This window comes from Vigna unguiculata, chromosome 5 (assembly GCF_004118075.2).
Source record: "Vigna unguiculata cultivar IT97K-499-35 chromosome 5, ASM411807v1, whole genome shotgun sequence".
NCBI classification, from domain to species: domain Eukaryota; kingdom Viridiplantae; phylum Streptophyta; class Magnoliopsida; order Fabales; family Fabaceae; genus Vigna; species Vigna unguiculata.
The window spans coordinates 2,203,988-2,227,515 of record NC_040283.1 but is presented as its reverse complement, the minus strand read 5'-3'; the positions used below and the strand labels follow the sequence as shown (position 1 = coordinate 2,227,515).

The 23,528-nt window shown below is 37.8% G+C and overlaps 1 protein-coding gene across 1 annotated transcript; it reads left to right on the top strand.

The window, feature by feature from the left end:
- The first annotated feature begins 431 nt into the window (after positions 1-431).
- Positions 432-22,043, top strand: LOC114186214 (auxin transport protein BIG). The gene is made up of 14 exons (XM_028074256.1): positions 432-812; positions 1,190-1,296; positions 2,242-2,401; positions 2,500-8,591; positions 9,426-10,043; positions 10,147-10,327; positions 11,202-11,436; positions 11,514-16,040; positions 16,122-16,344; positions 16,531-16,929; positions 17,019-17,162; positions 18,763-19,788; positions 20,268-20,774; positions 21,061-22,043. Exons 1-14 carry the CDS (start codon positions 569-571, stop codon positions 21,877-21,879), a joined length of 15,282 nt encoding a protein of 5,093 aa, XP_027930057.1. The 5' UTR covers positions 432-568; the 3' UTR covers positions 21,880-22,043.
- The last annotated feature ends 1,485 nt before the right edge of the window (positions 22,044-23,528 follow it).

Below are 23,528 nucleotides of genomic sequence, written 5' to 3'. Positions count from 1 at the left end.
AATTATAGAAAAACAATATCAAATTAAAGTGTATATGTAACTATGTAACTACTTATTTAAATTTAATTAAAGTTTATCAATGTATTACTATGTATTATTGTGATAAATAAAAACTTAAGTTATGTGATGCAGTTACCTATCCATCTTATGCATTCCATCTGATCTGATTGTCATTTTAGTTTTTTGTCTTAAATAAATAAATAAAGAAGTGAAAACCAAAATATATAAGAAAACAATAAGTTTTAGTTTACAAGATGGGAGATTAACATGGGGTTTTTAGATTTATATTTTAACATTTGGGGGTTTATTTTTCTCTTTGGCAATGGAAGAACAGTGAAAGTGCAATGAAATGAGAATTGGCAAATTGGTGCTTTCTCATTAAGCAAACTAGGAAAGCAGCACCAATAGTATATCTGTGTCTCTTTCTTCTTCTCCAATTCATTCATCCCCGCCCTCAACACTATAAATACCATAAACCCCTTACTGCACCTTCTTTTACTCAATTCCACTTCCTACCCAACACACTCACTCTTGCTACAAACCTCTTTCTCTCTTGATTCGTTCCGTAATGGCCGATGGCCTCACCGTCCTCGCTGACGCTCTTTCCCCGTCCTCCTCCGGCGAGTTTATCCAGAAGCTCCGCACCGATGACGCCGTTCGGTTAGGTCTGAACACCTTCTGCTCGGTCCTCCGCAGCGGTGTCCAATCTTCTGATGACGGAACCTCACGCTTCCTTTCCTGGACCGACGCACAGATTCACGGGATTTCTTCATTCGTCTACGCAATCGCGTCCGCTTCTCGATCTTTGTCAGGTATTATTTTCTGTGCAATATCGCATGAACTTGATTTTCTTTCGTGCTTTGCTGTTTTACGATTTGACTTGTGTGATCGTTGTTGTTGCTGTGCGAGTGTTTTTCTGTTTTTAGACAAAACTTAGACAGACTGTTGAATATGTAGTTTTGGCGTTGTTCTCCAATCAGATTGAGTTTCGACACAGTAATCTCTGTTGTTTGTGTTGAACTTTAATAGAAACATTTATTATGTTAGTTATTGAGACGAGACTATTACAATTCAGATTGAACAAAGCATCAAAATACTGCATCCAAGTTTTATCTTTTGTTTTCCTTTCTGTTTTTGTATTTTTTTGTAAATGATTTTTGTTTGGTTGTGATTTGGTTTGCATGAACAGTGGAGCAATCCGAGGGCGTGCTTGTTGCAATTGTGCAGCAGTCGATAGAGTTTGCTTTGTGCTATTTGGAGAATTCCGGATTTGATAGTGATGATCTAGGAATTCAGGTATGTTTATGAATTTTGTGTTTTGCAAGTGCCGAAGGTCTATAGGTGAAAATTTAATGGAGCTAGGGTGCAGACTGTATTGAATTTTCGGCAATACCTGTATAGAGAGGTCTATTTTTTTTTTCTGTTCCGATATGATACAACCAGATAAGAGAGAATGATTTGAATGAAATTTAAATTATACTTCATAGGGCGCATCAATGACACGAATCTATTAAGTAAACAGTCACATAAGAATTTTTATAAGCTTATTATATAATCAATATGACACAATACATTTTTTGAATATATATATATAAAAATACAATAAAGAAGATTGGAAGCCATACGATAGTGGAAACCTATTCCCCATTGCAATTAATGGGATTTGAGCGTTGCACCTCTAGGATGGAGTACCCGCTTTCCAATGTTTGATTGTTAAAGAAAATAAAAAAATAAAGATGTTGCGTTAAAGATGATGAAAACCTCTAAAGAACAGAAAATTGAATGTTTAAAAATAAAAAAGAGATGTTTTCCACGTAATAATACTGAAATTGCACCGTTGCCTAATCTCACTGGATGTTTGCCAAAGAACTGTCTCAAGAATAAGTTAGAAGCACAAACACATATGCAATAATAGATCTGGCAACAAATTCTAAATTATATTCCCAAGTTGCCTTAAGCCTTCATGAGATGTTTATGACGTTTACAAAATTGTATATTGGGCCCATTTCGTTGGTACCTTCTTTATCTATCCATCACGTATTGTATGGTAATAGGCCTTTCTGATTTCTATCCCTGAGGAAGCAAAAAGGTTATTTTGCTAATATATATTTAGAATAAAGTACATTCTGGTGGGGGCAGGATAAACTCTTCTTTATCAATTGTTCTGACCTGTATTCTTTTTTGTTAAAACTAGTGGGTATTATTTTTTTTGGTATTACTCATTGTTGGTGCATCTTACAGAACAACATGATACACCTTTTAGAGATGGCTTTGGTTGATGGAATAAATGTAGTTGCAGACGTGTTTCAACCGACAACTGCAAGTGCCTTGGTAGATATTTTGCCAGTTGATGATTGTTGTAGTGATTTTGTGGACGACTACAAAAAATGCCACCTAGAAGGTATAATGTTACTACCCAAAATCAGTCAATTGCTGTCTTGTAATGGTTTTTCTACTAATCTAACAACTGCTCCTATTTTTTTTATTAATCTTTGAAAGGCTTCAGATGCTCAAAGGAAGAAAAATCAATGGATTGGCTTCTAAAAACTTTGGCCTCTGAGTGCTTGCCTCATGATAGGCAAGAATCTGGATTCATTGAACAAACTTGTGATCAATATTTCAATAATTTTCTCTTTCTGTCTCAGCACTGGGCAGTTGTCCATGGAAAATACACTCCTCGCTTGATCTTGCTGTGCAATAAGCTAGCTAAAGTAAAAGATGTATTGGATGAGAGGGCTGTGGGTCAAAATTTTCGAAGGATACTGTCCTTCATTTTGAGGATTTTAAAGATACTTGGAAGTCTTTTAAAGGATGTTCCATATGTTGAATACGATGCCACATTGATGAAGGCAGTTGCCACATTTTGTGATACTCTATGTAGTTTGTTTAGAATTAAATTGGAGTTTGTGAATACCTATGCTACCACTGAAGGAAGTTTTGATAGCATTGTTTTAATGGTTATTGAAGAATTTATTCACAGTATTCAGGTTATATTTGGCAATAGCAATGTTGCCCAGAATATTCAAACATGTATCATAGCAGCTATATTGGAGAGTTTGGATTCTTCTGTTTGGACATATGACAAATCTTCTCCCAATTTGAAGCCCCCCCTTGCTTATTTCCCTCGATTTGTTGTTTATATGCTGAAGCTCATTAATGATCTGAAAAGACAAACACATCAAATTCCTTTTGAATGGAAAAACATTGAGGAGGAACAAGTCGGCAGTTCTATTGACTCACAGTTCAGTTCTCCTTCATGTCTTCATCATGACTCTGTTCCTTTGCTGAAGGGATTTACTTTTGAAGAGATTCTAAAATTGATATTTCCTGTGTCAAGTCAATGGATTACCAATTTGATGCAACTTGCTTTGTTCCTTCATTCGGAAGGACTGAAGTTAAGGCCAAAATTGGAAAGGTCTCATTCTAGTTTGGCAAAAGTTGTTGGAACATCTGAAGTTGAAAATGCAGTATGCCATGAGGATGAGGCTCTTTTTGGAGATCTTTTTTCTGAAACTGGGCGATCTGTTGGGTCTACTGATGGATGTGAACAACCACCTGTTAATGCGTTAGTTTCTAGTTCCAGCTACCAAAATATGCCAATGCAAGCTGCTGTAGAACTTTTGAGCTTTCTAAAAACATGTATCTTCTCTGCTGAATGGCATCCCTCTCTCTATGCTGATGCCTGCAACAAACTTGGAAGTAGAGACATTGATATTTTGCTTTCCCTACTCAATTGTCAGGGCTGTTGTTGTGAAGATAATATGTCTGATAGTTGCACTCCTTTGCATGATGATGGAAAGATTGGACATGTCCATGATCTTTGTTTTGATCTTTTACGCAACCTTCTCACTAATCATGCTTTGAATGATTCTCTTGAAGATTACCTTGTGGATAAAATCCTGACTGTTGAGAATGGTTCCTTCTGCTACAATGATAGAACCCTGACCCTGCTTGCCCACACATTGTTTTCTAGGGTTGGTTCTTCTGGTAGTCAGTTGAGAACAAAGATTTGCAGGGTATATGTTGGCTTTGTTGTTGAGAAGGCAAAAACAGTCTGCATTAAATGCTCAAGTATCAATGACCTTGCTGGTACTCTTCCCTTGCTGTTTCATATTGAGGTAGTTCTTATGGCATTCCACTTGTCTTCTGAGGGAGAAAAGGCAGTGATGGCAAAATTAATATTTTCATCCCTCAAAGAAGTTGCTAATTCAACATTAGATTTGAACAGCACACTATTAACATGTTGGGCTTTAGTAGTTTCAAGGTTGATCTTAATTCTCCGTCATATGATATTTCACCAACATACTTGTCCAACATCATTGCTCTTAGATGTGCGATCTAAGTTGAGAGAAGCACCACTTTCTGGCTCATCCATCCAAAACAAAGTTAATGATCATATGTCATCTTGGTCTTCAACTGCGTTTAGAAACATTGGAGGTGGATTAATTGGAGAGGAAACTTGTGTGAGTAGCTTGATTGGACACCTAATTGATATTTCTGGGTCATCTTCTCTTGTTAGGGAAGGTTTGGCAATTGACAGCTTAGCTTTGAACTGGGAAGAGATATATTTTACTTTTTCGCTGATTCTCGGATTTTGGAAGGGTAAAAGAGCTGCTGCAGTTGAAGATCTAATTGTTGAAAGATATGTTTTCTCTCTTTGTTGGGATATTCCTTACGTAGGCTTTGATGCAGTCCATTCAATTATAGCTTGGGATCAAGACCATCCTGTGGATCTGTCTAATATGTTGCATTTTTTCCACTTCAGCCATTTACTCCTTGGCCATCCAGAGGGCATTGGGAACTTAACTATTTCTCCACATGTTATATTGAGCCTGCTTCAGCATTTAAACACTTTCTCCATACCAGAATGCATTGAGCAATTAGATTGGTATTTCCTCAGAAGTGGAATGTGGCTTTCTCTGGTGCTCTCGTTCACCAATGTTGGCATATGGAAATATGTCTCGGACAATGCTATTTCTGGGCATGGTCTATCCTGGACTGAGAATGGTTTGGGGGATGATAAATATGTTAAATGTGCTGGAAACATGATTTCCTCCATGATTGAGTCTGGCCAATTTGCATTGCTAGTAAAGCTGTTCTCATCATTGCTGAACAAGTATTTACAAGTTTGTCAAACCGCTTTCCTTGATATCCTTAGTAACAAGCAAAAGCTGGTTCCTGGGTTTTCACCTTTGCTGCTTCTGAAACATACTGAAATGGACCAAAGCCTGCAGGATGAGCTCTTGCAGAGGAGTGGTTCCAATGCAGGCGAGTTGCAGTCTATTCTTAGCATCATATCAAGGTTGGATACTATTGTTGATAAAAAAGCCTCTGGTATTCTTTCTAAAGCTTCTTGGGAGTGCCTATTGCATGGTTTTCCTTTTAATCTTTCTACTGCCAGTGCTACAATGTTTTCTTGTGTTCTTAGTGTAAGAGGTATTATCTTTGCCTTAAATGGTTTACTTAGAATAAGAGAAGCAGGAAGTATTATTAACATGGAGACTGAAGTTCTTGAACAAGTTCTTGATGCAGTAACAATCATCAAGTATGATCGGATCTTTGAAAGTGTCCATGGGCAATGCGACACTATTTATCACAGCTTGAGTGCAGAACTGGAATTGTCATGTTATGAAAATTTAGTTCTAATGAAACAAATGGAAGGGTTTGTGAAGGATGTCAATGCTGGAGGAGCATGTGATTGCAGTCTTCGTGAATGGATAGTCTGTAAAATTATTGAGATGTTAAACAGCCTAAGAAAAGACCCTTCAAAGTCTGTTATATTTCATTTCTATCTCGGTGTTGAAAATTTGCCTGAAAAGGTGAATAGGGTTTTGCAGTTGCATCTTGGTGACTGCTTGGTTCTAATAGATTCTTTAGATTCCTGCTTCTCTGAATCAGTGAATGTGAAGGTTCTTGGTTTTTTTGTGGATCTTTTGTCTGGTGAGCAATTTCCTGACCTTAGAATGAAGATACAAAGGAGATTTCTAGACAGAGATGTAAACTGTGTATCTCAGTGGTTGGAGAGGAGGCTTTTAGGAAGCATAGTGAAATCAGATTGTGGGGTGAACTGTGCAAATGGGAGCTCCATTTCTCTTAGGGAGTCAACAATGAATTTTATTCTGTGTCTTGTATCACCACCTTCTGAACAACAATCAAAAGAACTGCAACAGCATATTTTTAATTCTGCATTGGGGTCACTTGATTCTGCCTTTTTGTTGTTTGATATACATGTAGCAAAGTCTTTTTTCAATTTCATTGTTCAAATTTCTAGAGGAGACTTCTTGATGAAACAGCTTCTGATGAGGACTATAATGTTGATGGAGAAACTGGTGACCAATGAAAATCTGCTTCCCGGACTGAAGTTTCTATTTGGCTTTATTGAAACTGTATTGAGTGATTGTGGATCTGGTAAAATTTCCTTGCAAAAGGCAACTAAGAAGTGTTCTTCTGGCAATAGTCTTGGGGTAGGACATGCTTCTGCTCGGCTAGTTGGATCTAGAAAAAATTCTGAGACATATATTCTTTCTGCCAATCAAGAAGGGGGATCAGCCTCCCTTGAATGTGATGCAACTTCTGTAGATGAGGATGAGGATGATGCAACTTCTGATGGAGAGGTTCTTAGCATAGATAAGGATGATGAAGAGGATGCTAACAGTGAAAGAGCCCTTGCCTCTAAAGTTTGCACATTTACTTCCAGTGGCAGCAATTTCATGGAGCAACATTGGTATTTCTGCTATACTTGTGACTTGACTGTATCCAAAGGCTGCTGCTCTGTCTGTGCCAAGGTTTGTCATCGGGGTCATCGTGTTGTCTACTCACGATCAAGCCGGTTCTTTTGTGACTGTGGAGCTGGGGGTGTGAGGGGTAGCAATTGCCAATGCCTGAAACCTCGAAAGTTTACTGGAGATAGCAGCGCACCTGTTCGTGGCTCAAATACTTTTCAGTCATTTTTACCCTTCCCTGAGGATGGGGATCAGCTGCCAGACAGTGATTCAGATTTTGAAGAAGAAATCAGTTCAGATGCAGATAACTCTCTCAGGTTATCTATTCCTAAAGAGCTTCAAGAAGGGATTCCAATGTTATTGGAAGAACTTGATATTGAGAGTCGGGTGCTGAATCTTTGCTCTTCTTTGTTACCATTTATACGAAGCAGACGAGATTCTCACCATTCCAAAGATAACAAGATCAGTACGGGTGAAGATAAGGTGATTTCTCATGGCATTGATCTCTTGCAATTAAAGAAAGCATATAAAAGTGGATCATTTGATCTCAAGATAAAGGTTGATTATTCAAATGCCAAAGAGCTTAAATCACATTTAGCAAGTGGCTCTCTTGTGAAGTCCTTACTTAGTGTGAGTGTACGTGGTCGACTTGCCATTGGTGAAGGTGATAAAGTTGCTATATATGATGTTGGACAGTTGATTGGTCAAGCTACCATTGCACCTGTGACAGCTGACAAGACCAATGTTAAACCTCTTTCTAAAAATATTGTCCGCTTTGAAATTGTACAACTTGCATTCAATCCTGTGGTTGAGAACTATCTTCTTGTAGCAGGTTACGAGGATTGCCAGGTCCTGACATTGAATCCTCGTGGTGAAGTGATTGACCGCCTTGCCATTGAACTAGCTTTGCAAGGTGCATATATTAGACGGGTGGATTGGGTGCCAGGCTCTCAAGTTCAATTAATGGTTGTGACTAACAGATTTGTTAAGATATATGACCTTTCTTTGGACAACATCAGTCCAATGCACTACTTCACTTTGCAAGATGACATGATTGTGGATGCAGTTCTTTGTCCAGCTTCCCAAGGTAGAATGTTTCTCCTTGTTCTTTCAGAAAATGGAAACTTATTCAGTTTGGAGTTGTCCGTCAAAGGTAATGTTGGGGCTGTCCCATTGAAAGAACTTGTACAACTTCAGGGGAAAGAAATTCATGCAAAGGGATCGTCATTATATTTCTCTTCAACATATAAGCTACTATTTGTATCTTTTCAAGATGGCACCTCATTGGTTGGTCGCCCAAGCCCTGATGCAGCTTCTCTAGTTGAGGTGTCTTCTGTATACGAGGAACAAGAAAGTAATCTCCGGCCTGCAGGAGTACATCATTGGAAAGAATTGCTTTCTGGCAGTGGATTATTTGTTTGCTTATCAACAATGAAATCAAATTCTGCACTTACTGTGTCAATGGGGGAACATGAGATAATCGCTCAGTGTATGCGACATTCAGTTGGTTCCACCTCACCTATAGTTGGTATGACTGCATACAAACCACTATCAAAGGATAAAATCCACTGTTTTGTTTTACATGATGATGGTAGCCTTCAAATATATTCTCATACCCCTGCTGGTGTGGATGCAAGTGCGATTGTAGCATCTGAAAAAGTTAAGAAATTGGGTTCGGGAATTCTCAATAAAGCCTATGCTGGTACAAATCCTGAATTTCCTCTGGATTTCTTTGAGAAGACTGTGTGCATTACACCGGATGTGAAACTAGGTGGTGATGCCATTAGAAATGGAGATTCTGAAGGAGCTAAACAGAGTTTTCTAAATGAGGATGGCTTTCTAGAAAGCCCAAGTCCTGCTGGTTTTAAGGTATCTTATTTGTTTTAGTTACTTTGATTTCAAAGTGAATGTTTATAGTTGTTTTACCTTGTGACGTACTCTGTTTTGTGACTTGGGGGATCAGCAACTTCCTAAAATCTTGTATATAGGTACAGTGGGGCTTGTTTTCAGGTGTAGGTTGTTTGGTTATCACCTAAATTTTATAAAAACAGTTCTCATTTGAACCGAATTTCAAATAAAATTCTGCATAGGAAGTTGTTAATTCTACCATTTCAAGTTAAGATAATCTGGATTGGTGAGCACTCTTATGGTTAATTAACATGTTCATTGGAATAAATTCAATAAAGCATTTTGAACCCAATTTCCACCTGGTTTGTTTTTATCTAGTTCCAACATCTACCATACGACTCATACTAGTTTAAAAATTCAACAAACACCCCCTAGATGATATAGTAATGGTCCTTTTTCAAAAATAAAGCCCTAAATGAACATTTTTTAATTATCTGGTTCTGACCTTATAATTGATACTCCAATCTAGAATTCCTATTCCTTGCTGTCCTTTTCATGTTCTAAATTTTATCAAATACGGGGAAGTGTATGGATACTTATTTAGTTGAGTAAGTAGTGTCTGATGCATGTTATTATAATTTAGAAAGTTGGACTCAGACACCATCATTGGGCGGCCAGGTTTTCTTATTAGTTGTAATCAATAAAACCTTTCATTGTTCTCTTGGTAGTGATTTTGTTTTATGATGTGAATAGAAGGGGGAGGTGGTTTCACTTTGTGTAGTTACTTTTTTGGCTGTGTCTTCTGAACATATAGCCTTTTATCTTCCTAATTTCTTCCTTGATGTATCTTTACAGATATCCATCTTCAATTCAAATCCTGATATAGTCATGGTCGGTTTCCGAGTTCATGTGGGAAATACATCAGCAAGTCACATACCATCTAGCATTTCTATTTTCCAAAGAGTTGTTAAATTAGATGAGGGAATGAGGTCCTGGTATGATATTCCATTCACTGTTGCAGAGTCGCTTCTTGCAGATGAAGAATTTACAATATCAGTTGGGCCAACCTTTAATGGCTCAACACTTCCTAGAATTGACTCGCTTGAAGTTTATGGCCGAGCTAAAGATGAATTTGGTTGGAAAGAGAAAATGGATGCTGTTTTAGATATGGAAGCAAGAGCACTTGGTTCGAATTCATCACTTAGTGGATCTGGAAAGAAGCGACGGTCAATGCAGTCTGCTCCTATTCAGGAGCAAGTAATAGCAGATGGGCTCAAGCTAATTACTAAGTTCTATTCATCGTGTAGGCAACAGGATTGCTCAAGGCTTGAGGAAGCAAGAACTGAACTTGAAAAACTGAAGTGCAAGCCTTTACTAGAAACAATATTTGAGTGTGATAGAGAACCAATTCTGCAGGCTTCTGCTAGTCGTGTCTTACAAGCAATTTTTCCAAAGAAAGAGATATACCATCAAGTAATCTATAGTGTCATTTGTTTCTTCTATACCTAGTCTGTTTTGTCATTATTCCTGCTTATAGTGCCATGCTAATTATTACTATCTGTAATTCTTACATTAGGTTAAGGATACCATGCGGCTTCTTGGAGTGGTAAAATCCTCATCAATACTATCCTCAAGGCTAGGGATAGGTGGTGCTTCTGGAAGTTGGATCATTGAAGAGTTCACCACCCAGATGCGTGCAGTTTGTAAGATTGCATTGCAACGCCGTTCAAATTTAGCAGCATTTCTGGAGACAAATGGTATTGCTGTCTTTGCTTATTGAATCTTAAAATGCATTGAAAATAGCTTTCTCTTGTATATTTTTAAACACAGTGGCGACACGATTAAGAACAGGCATTGATCAATTCGAAACATCCATGTTTACTGCAGGCTAAGGATCCTTATTTTAATATTGTGCTTTCTGAATGATATTTCTTCTAAAGTTAATCTATTTCCTCCCACAAAATATCTACTTTGTTTTTTCTAAGTTCTCAATTACCCATTATTTGTAATGATATTTGACATTGTGACTCTGGTTTTAATATGGTATGAAATATACTGAATGTTAAAATGAACTATTATATCATTCCTTTAATAAGAATGAACTTATTATGGTTCATGATTCATGAAGAAACCAGATTGTTCTGGTTCAAATTGATTCGATGCGTCATGACTTGGATAGCATTGAAGTACTTCTCAAGGATCTTTAGTTGTATATGAGAAAGCTATGAGCTAGTAGGATCATATTTTGTAATTAGGGTTGAGAGCAATCTAGGAACCATAGTAATGCTGGTGTAGTTTGTCTGTTTGCCCCATCTCAGGTTTTTGAGTCAGCATTTTTAAGGGAAAAATATTGCTTCTAAAGAAAATGCCATGTAATTTTAATTTATGCATGAGTTTTGATGTTAAAAAATTAAATATTTGTCATATTAATTTTCATGTTTTTATTAATTTTGGGCTATTCAGAATAAGTAAGATAATCATGCATTTTTCACTGTATGTTAATCATACAATTCAACTAATGGAGGTGCTAATGTTATGAATCAAAAGACTTAAGTCATTCTGTCCTGTGTGGACGTGTTTGTTCTATATCTGTCATTCTATTGATATAACAAGTTTTCTTTTCTGGTGTAGGCTCAGAAGTGGTGGATGTACTCATGCAAGTTTTATGGGGAATTTTGGATTTCGAGCAGCCTGACACACAAACCATGAACAACATTGTTATGTCTGCAGTTGAACTCATTTATTGCTATGCTGAATGCTTGGCCCTACATGGAAAAGATGCAGGAGTGCATTCCGTGGCACCTTCTGTTGTGTTACTGAAGAAGCTTCTCTTTTCATCTAATGAAGCTGTTCAAACAGCTAGCAGGTATTTTAGCTCACTTCTTTCTTGTTTTTCTTAATCTGAATTTGATATTAACATATTACACATCTCCTTTTCCCCAGTTTGGCCATATCTTCAAGATTGCTTCAGGTCCCTTTCCCAAAACAGACCATGTTGGCTACTGATGATGCTGTTGAAAGTGTAGTGTCAGTTCCTGGCGCAGCTGACTCAAGTACTGGAAACAACCAAATCATGATTGAGGATGACACTATTACTTCATCAGTCCAATATTGTTGTGATGGTTGCTCAACAGTACCTATACTAAGGCGAAGATGGCATTGTACTGTTTGTCCTGATTTTGACTTGTGTGAGGCTTGCTATGAACTGGATGCAGATCGACTTCCTCCACCACATTCTAGAGATCATCCTATGACAGCAATTCCAATTGAAGTGGATTCAGTGGGAGATGGCAGTGAATTTCACTTCACAGCTGATGATGTTAGTGACCAGAACTTAATGCCTGTTCCTGCTGATAGCCAGATACAGAATTCTTCTCCATCAATTCATGTCTTGGAACTAAATGATTCTGGGGATTTTGCTGCTTCATTAACTGATCCTGTCTCAATTTCTGCTTCTAAACGTGCCATAAATTCCTTACTTCTTTCTGAGCTTCTTGAACAATTGAAAGGATGGATGGATTCAACCTCAGGAGTTCAAGCAATCCCTGTTATGCAGCTTTTCTACAGGTTGTCATCTGCTGTAGGTGGACCTTTTATAGACAGCTCTAAGCCGGATAGCTTAGATCTGGAGAAGGTAATCAAGTGGTTTTTGGATGAGATTAATCTCAATAGACCATTTGTAGCCAGATACCGTTCATCATTCGGTGAAGTTGCTATCCTGGTCTTCATGTTTTTCACATTGATGCTTAGAAACTGGCATCAGCCTGGTAGTGATGGCTCAATGCCAAGACAGAGTGGAACTACTGACATGCAAGATAAAAATGTGGTCCATTTTCCACCATCAACCTCAGCCAGTGTTAAGACTTCATTAGGTGACCAAGAGAAGATTGACTTTGCATCACAACTGCTTCGAGCTTGTGATTCTCTTAGGCAGCAATCTTTTGTAAATTATTTAATGGATATATTGCAGCAGCTAGTGCATGTTTTCAAATCTCCTGTTAACAATGAAGGTGTGCATAGTAATACTGGGCCTGGATGTGGGGCTCTACTAACAGTCCGTAGAGATTTACCAGCTGGTAATTTTTCACCTTTCTTTTCTGATTCGTATGTCAAAGTGCATCGAACAGACATCTTCATGGACTACCACAGGCTTTTATCAGAGAATGCTTTCCGACTGGTGTACACCCTTGTTCGGCCAGAAAAGCATGACAAAACTGGGGAAAAGGAAAAGGTCTACAAGTTATCATACGGTAAGGATTTGAAGCTTGATGGTTATCAAGATGTTCTCTGCAGTTACATTAACAATCCTCACACCAATTTCGTAAGAAGATATGCGAGGAGGCTTTTTCTACATCTCTGTGGGAGCAAGTCTCATTATTACAGTGTTCGAGACTCTTGGCAGTTCTCTAGTGAAGCCAAGAGACTTTATAAACACATAAACAAATCTGGTGGTTTTCAAAATAATCCCATCCCATATGAAAGAAGTGTAAAGATTGTGAAATGCCTTTCCACTATGGCAGAAGTTGCTGCTGCACGTCCTCGTAACTGGCAGAAGTACTGTTTAAGGCATGGAGATATTTTGTCTTTCCTGATAAATGGTATATTTTATTTTGGTGAAGAGTCTGTTATTCAGACTCTTAAGCTTCTCAATTTTGCCTTCTATACAGGAAAAGATGTTGGTCACACTCCTCAAAAAATGGAGTCAGGAGACCTAAGTTCAAATAAATCAGGTACCGCTCAAGAATCAAAGAAGAAAAAGAAAGGTGAAGATGGAGCTGAATCTGGTTCGGAGAAGTCTTATTTAGATATGGAAGCTGCAGTAGATGTCTTCACTGACAAGAGTAGCAATATTTTGAAACAGTTCATAGATTGTTTCCTTTTGGAGTGGAATTCAATTACTGTGCGTGCGGAAGCCAAATTAGTTTTATATGGTGTATGGCATCATGCTAAACCAGTATTTAAGGAAACCATTCTATCTGCGCTGTTGCAGAAAGTTAAGTTCCTTCCCATGTATGGACAGAATATAGTTGAGTATACAGAACTTGTTACTTGGTTGCTTGGAAGATCCCCTGATTCTAGTTCAAAACACAGGATTTCTGACCTTGTGGACCGATGCTTGACACCTGATGTGATTAGATGCATCTTTGAGACTCTCCATTCACAGAACGAGCTGTTAGCCAACCATCCAAATTCTCGCATATATAACACTTTGAGTGGTTTAGTGGAATTTGATGGTTATTATCTGGAGAGTGAACCTTGTGTTGCCTGCAGCACTCCTGAAGTACCATACAGCAAGATGAAGCTAGAATCGCTGAAATCTGAAACAAAATTCACTGACAACCGGATCATAGTTAAATGCACTGGGAGTTACACAATCCAGACCGTGACAATGAATGTTCACGATGCCAGAAAGTCAAAATCAGTGAAGGTTTTGAACCTGTATTACAATAACAGGCCAGTCACTGACTTGTCAGAGTTGAAAAATAACTGGTCTTTATGGAAGCGTGCAAAAAGTTGTCATCTTGCATTCAATCAGACAGAGCTTAAAGTTGAATTTCCCATTCCAATTACAGCTTGTAACTTCATGATTGAACTAGATTCATTCTATGAAAATCTTCAGGCATTATCTCTTGAACCATTGCAATGTCCACGTTGTAGTCGTCCAGTCACAGATAAACATGGAATATGTAGCAATTGTCATGAAAATGCTTATCAGTGTAGGCAATGTCGCAACATTAATTATGAGAATTTAGATTCTTTTCTATGCAATGAGTGTGGATACAGTAAATATGGGCGGTTTGAGTTTAATTTCATGGCAAAGCCAAGTTTTACATTTGATAATATGGAGAATGACGAGGACATGAAAAAGGGATTGGCAGCCATAGAATCTGAATCAGAGAATGCTCATAGGAGATACCAGCAACTTTTGGGTTTCAAAAAGCCCTTGCTGAAAATTGTATCAAGCATTGGTGATAGTGAAATAGACTCGCAACAGAAGGACTCCGTACAGCAAATGATGGTTTCTTTACCTGGTCCCTCATGTAAAATCAACAGGAAGATCGCTCTTCTTGGAGTTCTGTATGGTGAGAAATGCAAAGCAGCTTTTGATTCTGTCAGCAAAAGTGTCCAGACTCTGCAAGGACTACGCAAGGTGTTGATGAATTATCTGCACCAGAAGCATTCTGATGCTAGCGTGGCCTCAAGATTTGTTGTTTCTAGATCACCAAATAATTGCTACGGCTGTGCAACTACATTTGTAACACAATGTCTGGAACTATTACAGGTGCTAGCAAGGCATCCAAATTCTAAGAAACAACTTGTTTCATCTGGGATTTTATCTGAGTTATTTGAGAATAACATTCATCAAGGGGCTAAAGCTGCACGTGTGCAAGCAAGGATCGTGCTTTGTTCTTTATCTGAAGGTGATGTAAATGCAGTTACTGAGTTGAACAGTCTGATACAAAAGAAAGTTTTATACTGCCTTGAGCATCATCGCTCCATGGACATTGCTGTGACTACGCGTGAGGAACTGTTATTACTTTCTGAGGTGTGTTCTTTGGCTGACGAATTCTGGGAGTCTAGATTACGTGTTGTGTTTCAATTATTGTTTTCTTCCATCAAGTTAGGTGCTAAGCATCCAGCCATATCTGAGCATGTCATTCTTCCTTGTCTGAGAATTATATCTCAGGCCTGCACACCTCCAAAACCTGAGACACCAGACAAAGAGCAAGTTGGGAAATCTCCTGCAAATTCAAAGGATGAGACTATTCAAAGTGTATCCATGACTGGTGCTGTCACTGTCAGTGGAACAAAAGCCTTTCCTGATTCACAAGAAAGAAATTGGGATGCCACACCCAAGACTAGAGATATTCAATTATTGAGCTATTCAGAATGGGAGAAGGGAGCTTCCTATCTTGATTTTGTTAGAAGGCAATATAAAGTGTCTCAGGCTGTCAAAGGTACAGGCCAAAGGTCACGACCACAAAGGCATGATTACCTGGCCCTTAAATATGCTTTGAGGTGGAAGCGTCGTGCTGGTAAAGCAGCTAAAAGTGACTTGTCGGTATTTGAGTTGGGATCATGGGTTAAAGAACTTGTTTTGAGTGCTTGTTCTCAATCTATTAGATCAGAGATGTGCACACTCATAAGCATGCTTTGTGCTCAAAGTTCATCCAGACGCTTCCGATTGCTGAACCTAGTGGTTTCTTTGTTACCTGCAACACTTTCTGCTGGTGAAAGTGCTGCAGAGTATTTTGAGCTGCTATTCAAGATGGTAGATTCAGAGGAGTCTCTTCTATTTTTGACTGTTCGGGGGTGTCTACGTACAATATGTACTCTAATTACCCAAGAAGTGAATAATGTTGAGTCTCTGGAGAGGAGTCTGCACATAGATATAACCCAGGGGTTTATCCTTCACAAGCTCATAGAGCTTCTTGGTAAATTTTTGGAGGTTCCAAATATTAGATCAAGGTACAATTTCTGATTGAATAATTTTCCTTTTGATCATACAACTTCGGTTTATATCTCACTAAAAAAATCTATTGTTTCCAGATTCATGCGAGATGACTTGCTTTCTGAAATTCTTGAGGCCCTTATTGTAATTCGTGGCTTGATAGTTCAGAAGACAAAGTTGATAAGTGATTGCAATCGTCTACTTAAAGATCTTTTAGATAGTCTGCTGCTGGAAAGCAGTGAAAACAAGCGACAATTCATTAGGGCTTGTGTCAATGGCCTGGAAATACACAGGGAGGAGAGGAAGGGGCGGGCTTGTTTGGTATGGATGAATTATACTTTTTATTCTCCTAACTAACTTATTTATCCCTTGAACCAGTTGTAGTAATTTTCTATCCAACAAAGTATCAATTTGGTTACATGGGAATTCTTTTTCTTACTGAATGTTAAATTATAATAAACCTTTTCATTCTCTTTGAGAACTTGATGTGATTTACACCTTTTGCAGTTTATCTTAGAGCAACTATGCAATGTGATCTGCCCCTCAAAACCGGAGCCTGTATATTTGTTGGTCCTGAACAAAGCACATACACAGGAAGAGTTTATCAGGGGATCAATGACTAAGAATCCATATTCGAGTGTTGAAATTGGCCCATTAATGCGTGATGTTAAGAACAAGATCTGCCATCAGTTGGAATTGTTAGGTCTTCTCGAGGATGACTATGGAATGGAATTATTAGTTGCTGGAAATATTATCTCTCTTGATTTGAGCATTGCACAAGTGTACGAGCAAGTCTGGAAGAAATCAAATCAATCATCAAACCTGACTAATTCCAACTTATTGTCTCCAAATGCTGTCAACTCATCCAGAGATTGTCCTCCAATGACAGTAACTTATCGGCTTCAGGTTTGTTTCCATCACTGAGCATGTGATTTGGTTTATTTGATGAACATTTCCTTTTGAACTTAGTATATTTTATCAAATATGATTTCCAGGGTTTGGATGGTGAGGCAACTGAGCCTATGATTAAAGAGTTGGAGGAAGATAGAGAGGAATCTCAGGATCCAGAGGTTGAGTTTGCCATAGCAGGTGCTGTTCGTGAGTGTGGTGGACTGGAGATACTACTGTCCATGATTCAGGTTTGCACTTTTTTCATTGATATCCGTAGACTTAAACATTGTTGTATTTTTTGAAATTTCAACTTTAGTGGTTGCAGCGGTAGGAATTGAGGAACACTCCTTTTTCATTAAAAATTGATGTATGGGAAATACATCAACTGTGAATAAATATTTGTTTGACAACTGCTTGGAAATGTGTCATCTGTATATGAATTGTGACGTTTATGGATGCTTCTTCAGTTCATTTTCTATCTGCTGCCAAGTCTTCCTATGTTGGACCACTGTATATTCTCTGTTTTTTAGTATGCATATAACTACACTACTGGACATGATTCAGGTTTCCAATTTTTTTCCTTCACATCTGTAAACTTGAACATTGTTGTATTTGGAAATTTCAAGTACTTTAGTGATTGCAGTGATAGGAATTGGTGAAAACTCCTTTTAAGTAAAAATTGATGTATGGAAATACATCACCCGTGAATTAATATCTGTTTGAAAACTGCTTGGAAATGTGTCACCTGTGTGTGAATGGTGACGTTTATGAGTGTTTATTAAGTTCATTTGCTATCTGCTGGCAAGTCTTTCTAACGTCCGACCCCTGTCTATTCACTGTTTTTTTATCTGCCTCTTATTTTAAATACACTAGCCTGCAACATTGTAGCATCTTCAAAAGTTGAAGTATTAATTACAAGAAAAATAATATTAACATGTGATATGATTACATTGATTTCTTAGAGGAATTGATGTGATACATATTGCATTATTTCTATCATGTATGAAGCTGAATACAAAGGGAGCTTTATAGAAGCTACCCTTGAAAGCAAGAAGACTAAAACACCCAAAACAGATACAACAAAGGGGCCAGCTGGAAATAACAAACCAGAGAGAGAAACAATGTAACAGAAAGATACAGAGATAGAAAAGAGAATCTCTTACTTTATTTATTTTGTCCAAAACGAGCAACATTTCTTCAGTTATATGCTGCAAAACAAACTGGGTATATACGATCCATTTATGATATAGTTTATTGTTGGTTTGGTGGGGTTTAGAAGGGGAGGTGGGAGAGGTTTTGGGTTCAACTTCCCCTTAACAAACACTCACAACTACCAATTGCCGATAAAAAAAACGATATAGTTTATTGTATCTTATTTTGATTTAGTTTTACAATTTAAATTTAATTGTTTTAAAGAATACTAATAAATCTCTAATACAAAGCGATTTATTTTAGGTTAGGAGAAATCCTATCTCATTATTACTTATTAGAGTAAGACTACTCTAATACTACACATCATGGTTCTTTTCAATGAGAATGGTATTGTTGCTTTGTTATAATTTTTCACCGGGAATGGTTCTTTGATATTATTTTTTCTTCATTCACATTGACCAAACCATGCCATTGTACTTGGCAGTCACATTTAGTAGTTGCTTTGATGGTTATGTGATGTTTTGCTGGTCAAGGCAATTATATCAAATGAAACTACTGCAGTTTGTGTAGAATGCTCATTTTAATTTTCCAGATTTATTCATGCATGGTTTCTGATGTTTTGGTAAAATGTCTAATCCCGCAGTTTGCAACCTTAACATTGATAATATGATTTTCTCACATTTTCCTGATCTACAGCGCCTGCGAGATGATTTCAAGTCCAATCAGGAGCAACTGGTTGCAGTTCTTAATCTTCTTATGTACTGTTGCAAAATCAGAGAAAACAGACGAGCCTTGTTGAAGCTAGGAGCTTTAGGTTTGCTTCTTGAGACTGCAAGGCGAGCTTTCTCAGTTGATGCCATGGAGCCAGCTGAAGGCATACTTTTGATTGTTGAAAGTCTGACCTTAGAAGCGAATGAAAGTGACAATATAAGCATCACACAAAGTGCCCTTACTGTCACTAGTGAAGAAGCTGGGACAGGTGAACAAGCCAAGAAGATAGTTCTAATGTTCTTGGAGAGATTATCTCATCCACTGGGGCTTAAGAAATCAAACAAACAACAAAGGAACACAGAGATGGTTGCTCGAATATTGCCTTACTTAACCTATGGTGAACCTGCAGCTATGGAAGCTCTTATCGAGCATTTTAGTCCTTACTTGCAAGATTGGGGAGCATTTGACCATTTGCAGAAACAACACCTGAATAATCCAAAGGATGATAATATTGCTCAGCAAGTTGCAAAGCAGAGATTCACACTGGAAAATTTTGTTAGAGTTTCAGAGTCCCTCAAGACAAGTTCTTGTGGAGAGAGATTAAAGGACATTATCCTAGAGAAAGGTATAACTAAAACTGCAATAACATATTTGAAAGATAATTTTGCCAATACAGGGCAGGCTGGCTTTAAGAACAGTGCTGAATGGGCACAGGGTTTAACACTGCCATCTGTCCCCCTTATATTGTCTTTGCTGAGGGGTTTATCAATGGGACATATGCTCACTCAGAAGTGTATTGATGAAGAAGGTATCTTACCCTTGTTGCATGCCTTGGAAGGAGTTACAGTAGTAAATGAAATTGGGGTAAGGGCCGAAAATTTGTTGGACACACTATCTAACAAGGAGGGGAAAGGAGATGGATTCTTAGAGGAGAAGGTGTGTAAGCTGCGGCATGCAACTAGGGATGAAATGAGGCGCCGGGCTTTACGGAAGAGAGAGGAATTGCTTCAGGTAATTTATATAAAACCTTTATTTACTCGCTTGAGTATAAAGACAATAGTGTTTGAAATGGTAAAACTAAGTTATCCGTTGGGTTGTTTTCTTGGTTAAGCATGTTCTTTGTTTGGAAAAAGTGCATTGGGGATTGTCTAAGTGCTTACTGTGCCAGATCGCATGTTTCTCTATTTTTAATCCAACTTCCAAACATAATGTTTTAATGTGAAATAGCGATTATTCTCCTGTTGTCTGTCAATGGAAAATGCTGATTTTAGTTTAGTGGAACTTTTCTGTTGTTTTCATATATTTTATTGTTCATTGCTTTCCTTCACCAGATTGAATTTTCATTGAGATTTGGTAATTCATATGGCATTATATATATATATATATATATATATATATATATATATATATATATATATATATTCTACTTTAAACTCTATCGGAATCTGATTTCTTGTTTCCTTTTGAATTATCCTTTATACCTGATACAGGGGCTAGGAATGCGTCAAGAACCTTCTTCAGATGGAGGTGAACGTATTGTTGTTTCCCTGCCAGTCCTTGAAGGTTTAGAAGATGTCCAGGAGGAGGAGGATGGGCTGGCATGCATGGTATGCCGGGAAGGATACAGTTTAAGACCTGCTGATTTATTGGGTGCTTACTCTTATAGTAAGCGAGTGAATCTAGGTGTTGGTTCTTCAGGAAGTGCTCGTGGAGGAGAGTGTGTTTACACTACTGTAAGTTACTTCAATATTATTCATTTCCAGTGCCATCAAGAGGCCAAGAGAGCTGATGCTGCTTTGAGGAATCCAAAGAAAGAGTGGGATGGGGCAACACTTAGAAACAACGAGTCTCTCTGTAATTCGTTATTCCCAGTCAGAGGTCCATCTGTTCCTCTGGCACAGTATCTTCGCCATGTTGACCAGTATTGGGACAACCTGAATGCACTTGGACGTGCTGATGGAAATAGGCTCCGCCTGCTGACTTATGACATTGTTCTGGTATGTTACTCAACTGCAATATGTTTGTTCTATTCCTGTTTCTGAGTGGGGGAGTTTGAGTTTGACTGTTAAGATTGTGATGATAAAAATAATAATAAAAGGTTAAAAGCTTAAAATAGATCAAGGATTCTTGTTTGTGCCATTGAACAGCATATGCAAGTGTTTCATTTGATAACTCAAGTTCTTGGTTCCAAGTAAGGTGTAATTACATTTATCTTTGCACTTGCTTGAATCAAAGGATTATTGTCTGGCTGGTATTCATGCAATTTTTTCCCCATCTTTGTAGATGTTAGCTCGGTTTGCAACAGGAGCATCCTTCAGTGCAGATAGCCGAGGGGGTGGACGGGAAAGTAATTCCCGGTTCCTCCCATTTATGATTCAAATGGCACGCCATCTACTTGATCAAGGAAGCCCCTCCCAGCGTCGCAACATGGCCAGGGCAGTATCAGCATACATATCCTCTTCCTCGTCAGATGTGAGACCCTCTTCTCCATCTGGCACCCAACCTACATTGGGCACCGAAGAGACTGTCCAATTTATGATGGTAAACTCGTTTCTCTCAGAGTCTTATGAGTCCTGGCTGCAGCATCGCCGTGCTTTTCTGCAGCGTGGAATTTACCACGCATACATGCAGCACACACATTCTCGTGCACCATCTGTTACAGCTCCTCCACAAGGTGTAGAATCTGGAAGCATGGGCCAAAGTGCTACAGCAGAAGCAGGGAAGAATGATGATCTTCTGTCTATTATTCGTCCAATGCTTGTCTATACAGGCTTAATTGAGCAGTTACAACATTTCTTCAAGGTCAAGAAATCAGCAAGTGCAACACCTGCAAGGACTGAAGGGGCTTCATCTACAACAGAAGGGGAAGATGAAAGTGGAAACCTGGAACCCTGGGAAGTAGTTATGACAGAGCGACTCTTGAATATAAAGGAGCTGCTCGGATTCCCCAACGAGATGCTGTCATGGCTTGATGACATTAATTCTGCCACGGACTTGCAGGAAGCCTTTGACATAGTTGGTGTTCTTGCTGAGGTGTTGTCTGGTGGGTTCACCCGGTGTGAAGATTTCGTGCAGGCTGCAATTAATGCGGGGAAAAGCTGAAGATTGTGTTTCTCATTTGTATTACTGAAATATTAAACAGCTCAACTACTCTGAGGAAATGTAAAACGCTTGGCTACTATGTTCTTTTGAGCGTACGAAGCCAATGAAAATGCAAGGGGCGTGGAAAAAAAAAAACATTCTTCTTTAATGCTTCATTCGGTTAATCCCCGATCAGATGAAACTTGCCTATGCGACTACGTAGCATAGAGGACAAAGAACTCCCACGAACAGTTGATTTATGGCAACATAACCCACATGGATATGACACATCGTAGTTCTAAGGATATGACACCCAAAGGCAAGAAACAAATCGTTTATTATGATTTCTAAATATTAGAGACATTTGTTAACCTCCACGGTATTCTGTAGGAAGCATCTACCTCTCACCCTGCAAGGATTACAATGCACTTGGGTAGGAAGTAATATGAAATACACGGTGTATCACCATCAGTTTTTTGAAAGAAAAAAATATGAACTTCTAATAAATTTTAAAACAATTATTATTCAATTTCATGAATCTTAAAGTTGTTCCAAATACCGGTAAAAATGCACATGGAGTTTGGTTGACTACCACTTATTCTTTCATTAATTATTAATCGGAAGCAGGAGAGTATTGCAAACAAATAACACTAGTTTTGAAATTAATAAGATTTAACAAAATACAATTTGATTTACGCAGATGTTTTTTCTATTTTCACTTAACACTAGTTTTGAAATTAATAAGATTTAACAAAATACAATTTGATTTACGCAGATGTTTTTTCTATTTTCACTTACTCGCTTATAGTTTCACATTTTTAAAGAAATTATTTAAATGAAATTAAGAATATATTAAAATGGGTCAATGACTTTTTTTTTTAAATATTAACAAAGTTGGTAGTCGTTGTTTGCGGCAGCGTGTTCCTTCACCCTTATAAATTTTCTTTGGCAGCTTGTTCTTTCTCCTTTATAAATTTTCTTTTGCACCCATATAAAAAAATCATTTTTATTACTGGATTACAAAATTTAGGAAATCATTTTTACTTTCAAATCATGCAATTTAAATTTTTCATTAAGAAAAAAAAGTAACTTTTGAATTGTACAATTCAAAAATTATTTTTATTTTTAAAATTAATCTTCGTATTGATAAAAACAAAATGAACAGAATCTTTTATGGAATGCCAGGGACAAATTATTTATACAGGCGTAGGAAGAAACTGCCATGTTTTGTGCCTACAGCGTAAAAGTTTACTCCAAGCCTAATAACAAGATTCAAATCCTCCAGGTTTTCCAAAATCAAACATTATCAATAAAGGTTAGTAAACAATTTGCACGTAAAGTACTAAATTTCTTTTTACTGAAGTATTGTAAAAAGATTCAGATCCCAAAGTGTGTCTAAGCTGATCCAATTGAAACCTAATATTAGATCACAGGATCTTTGTTTTTCACTACCATTTCCCATTGTCTTCATCCCATATGAGAAATGAATAAATTATGTTTTAAGTAAAGTTAAAAATCAAACTATACATACTCATTCAATTGTTCACAGTGCGCGTCTCTCCGTACCTTCATGTCCTCTTGTTTTTTAAACTGCTGCGGAGATATAACTTTGGAATATATTATTCCTATAACTTCAAATCCGCACTTACGAAATATCAGAATACACTTTT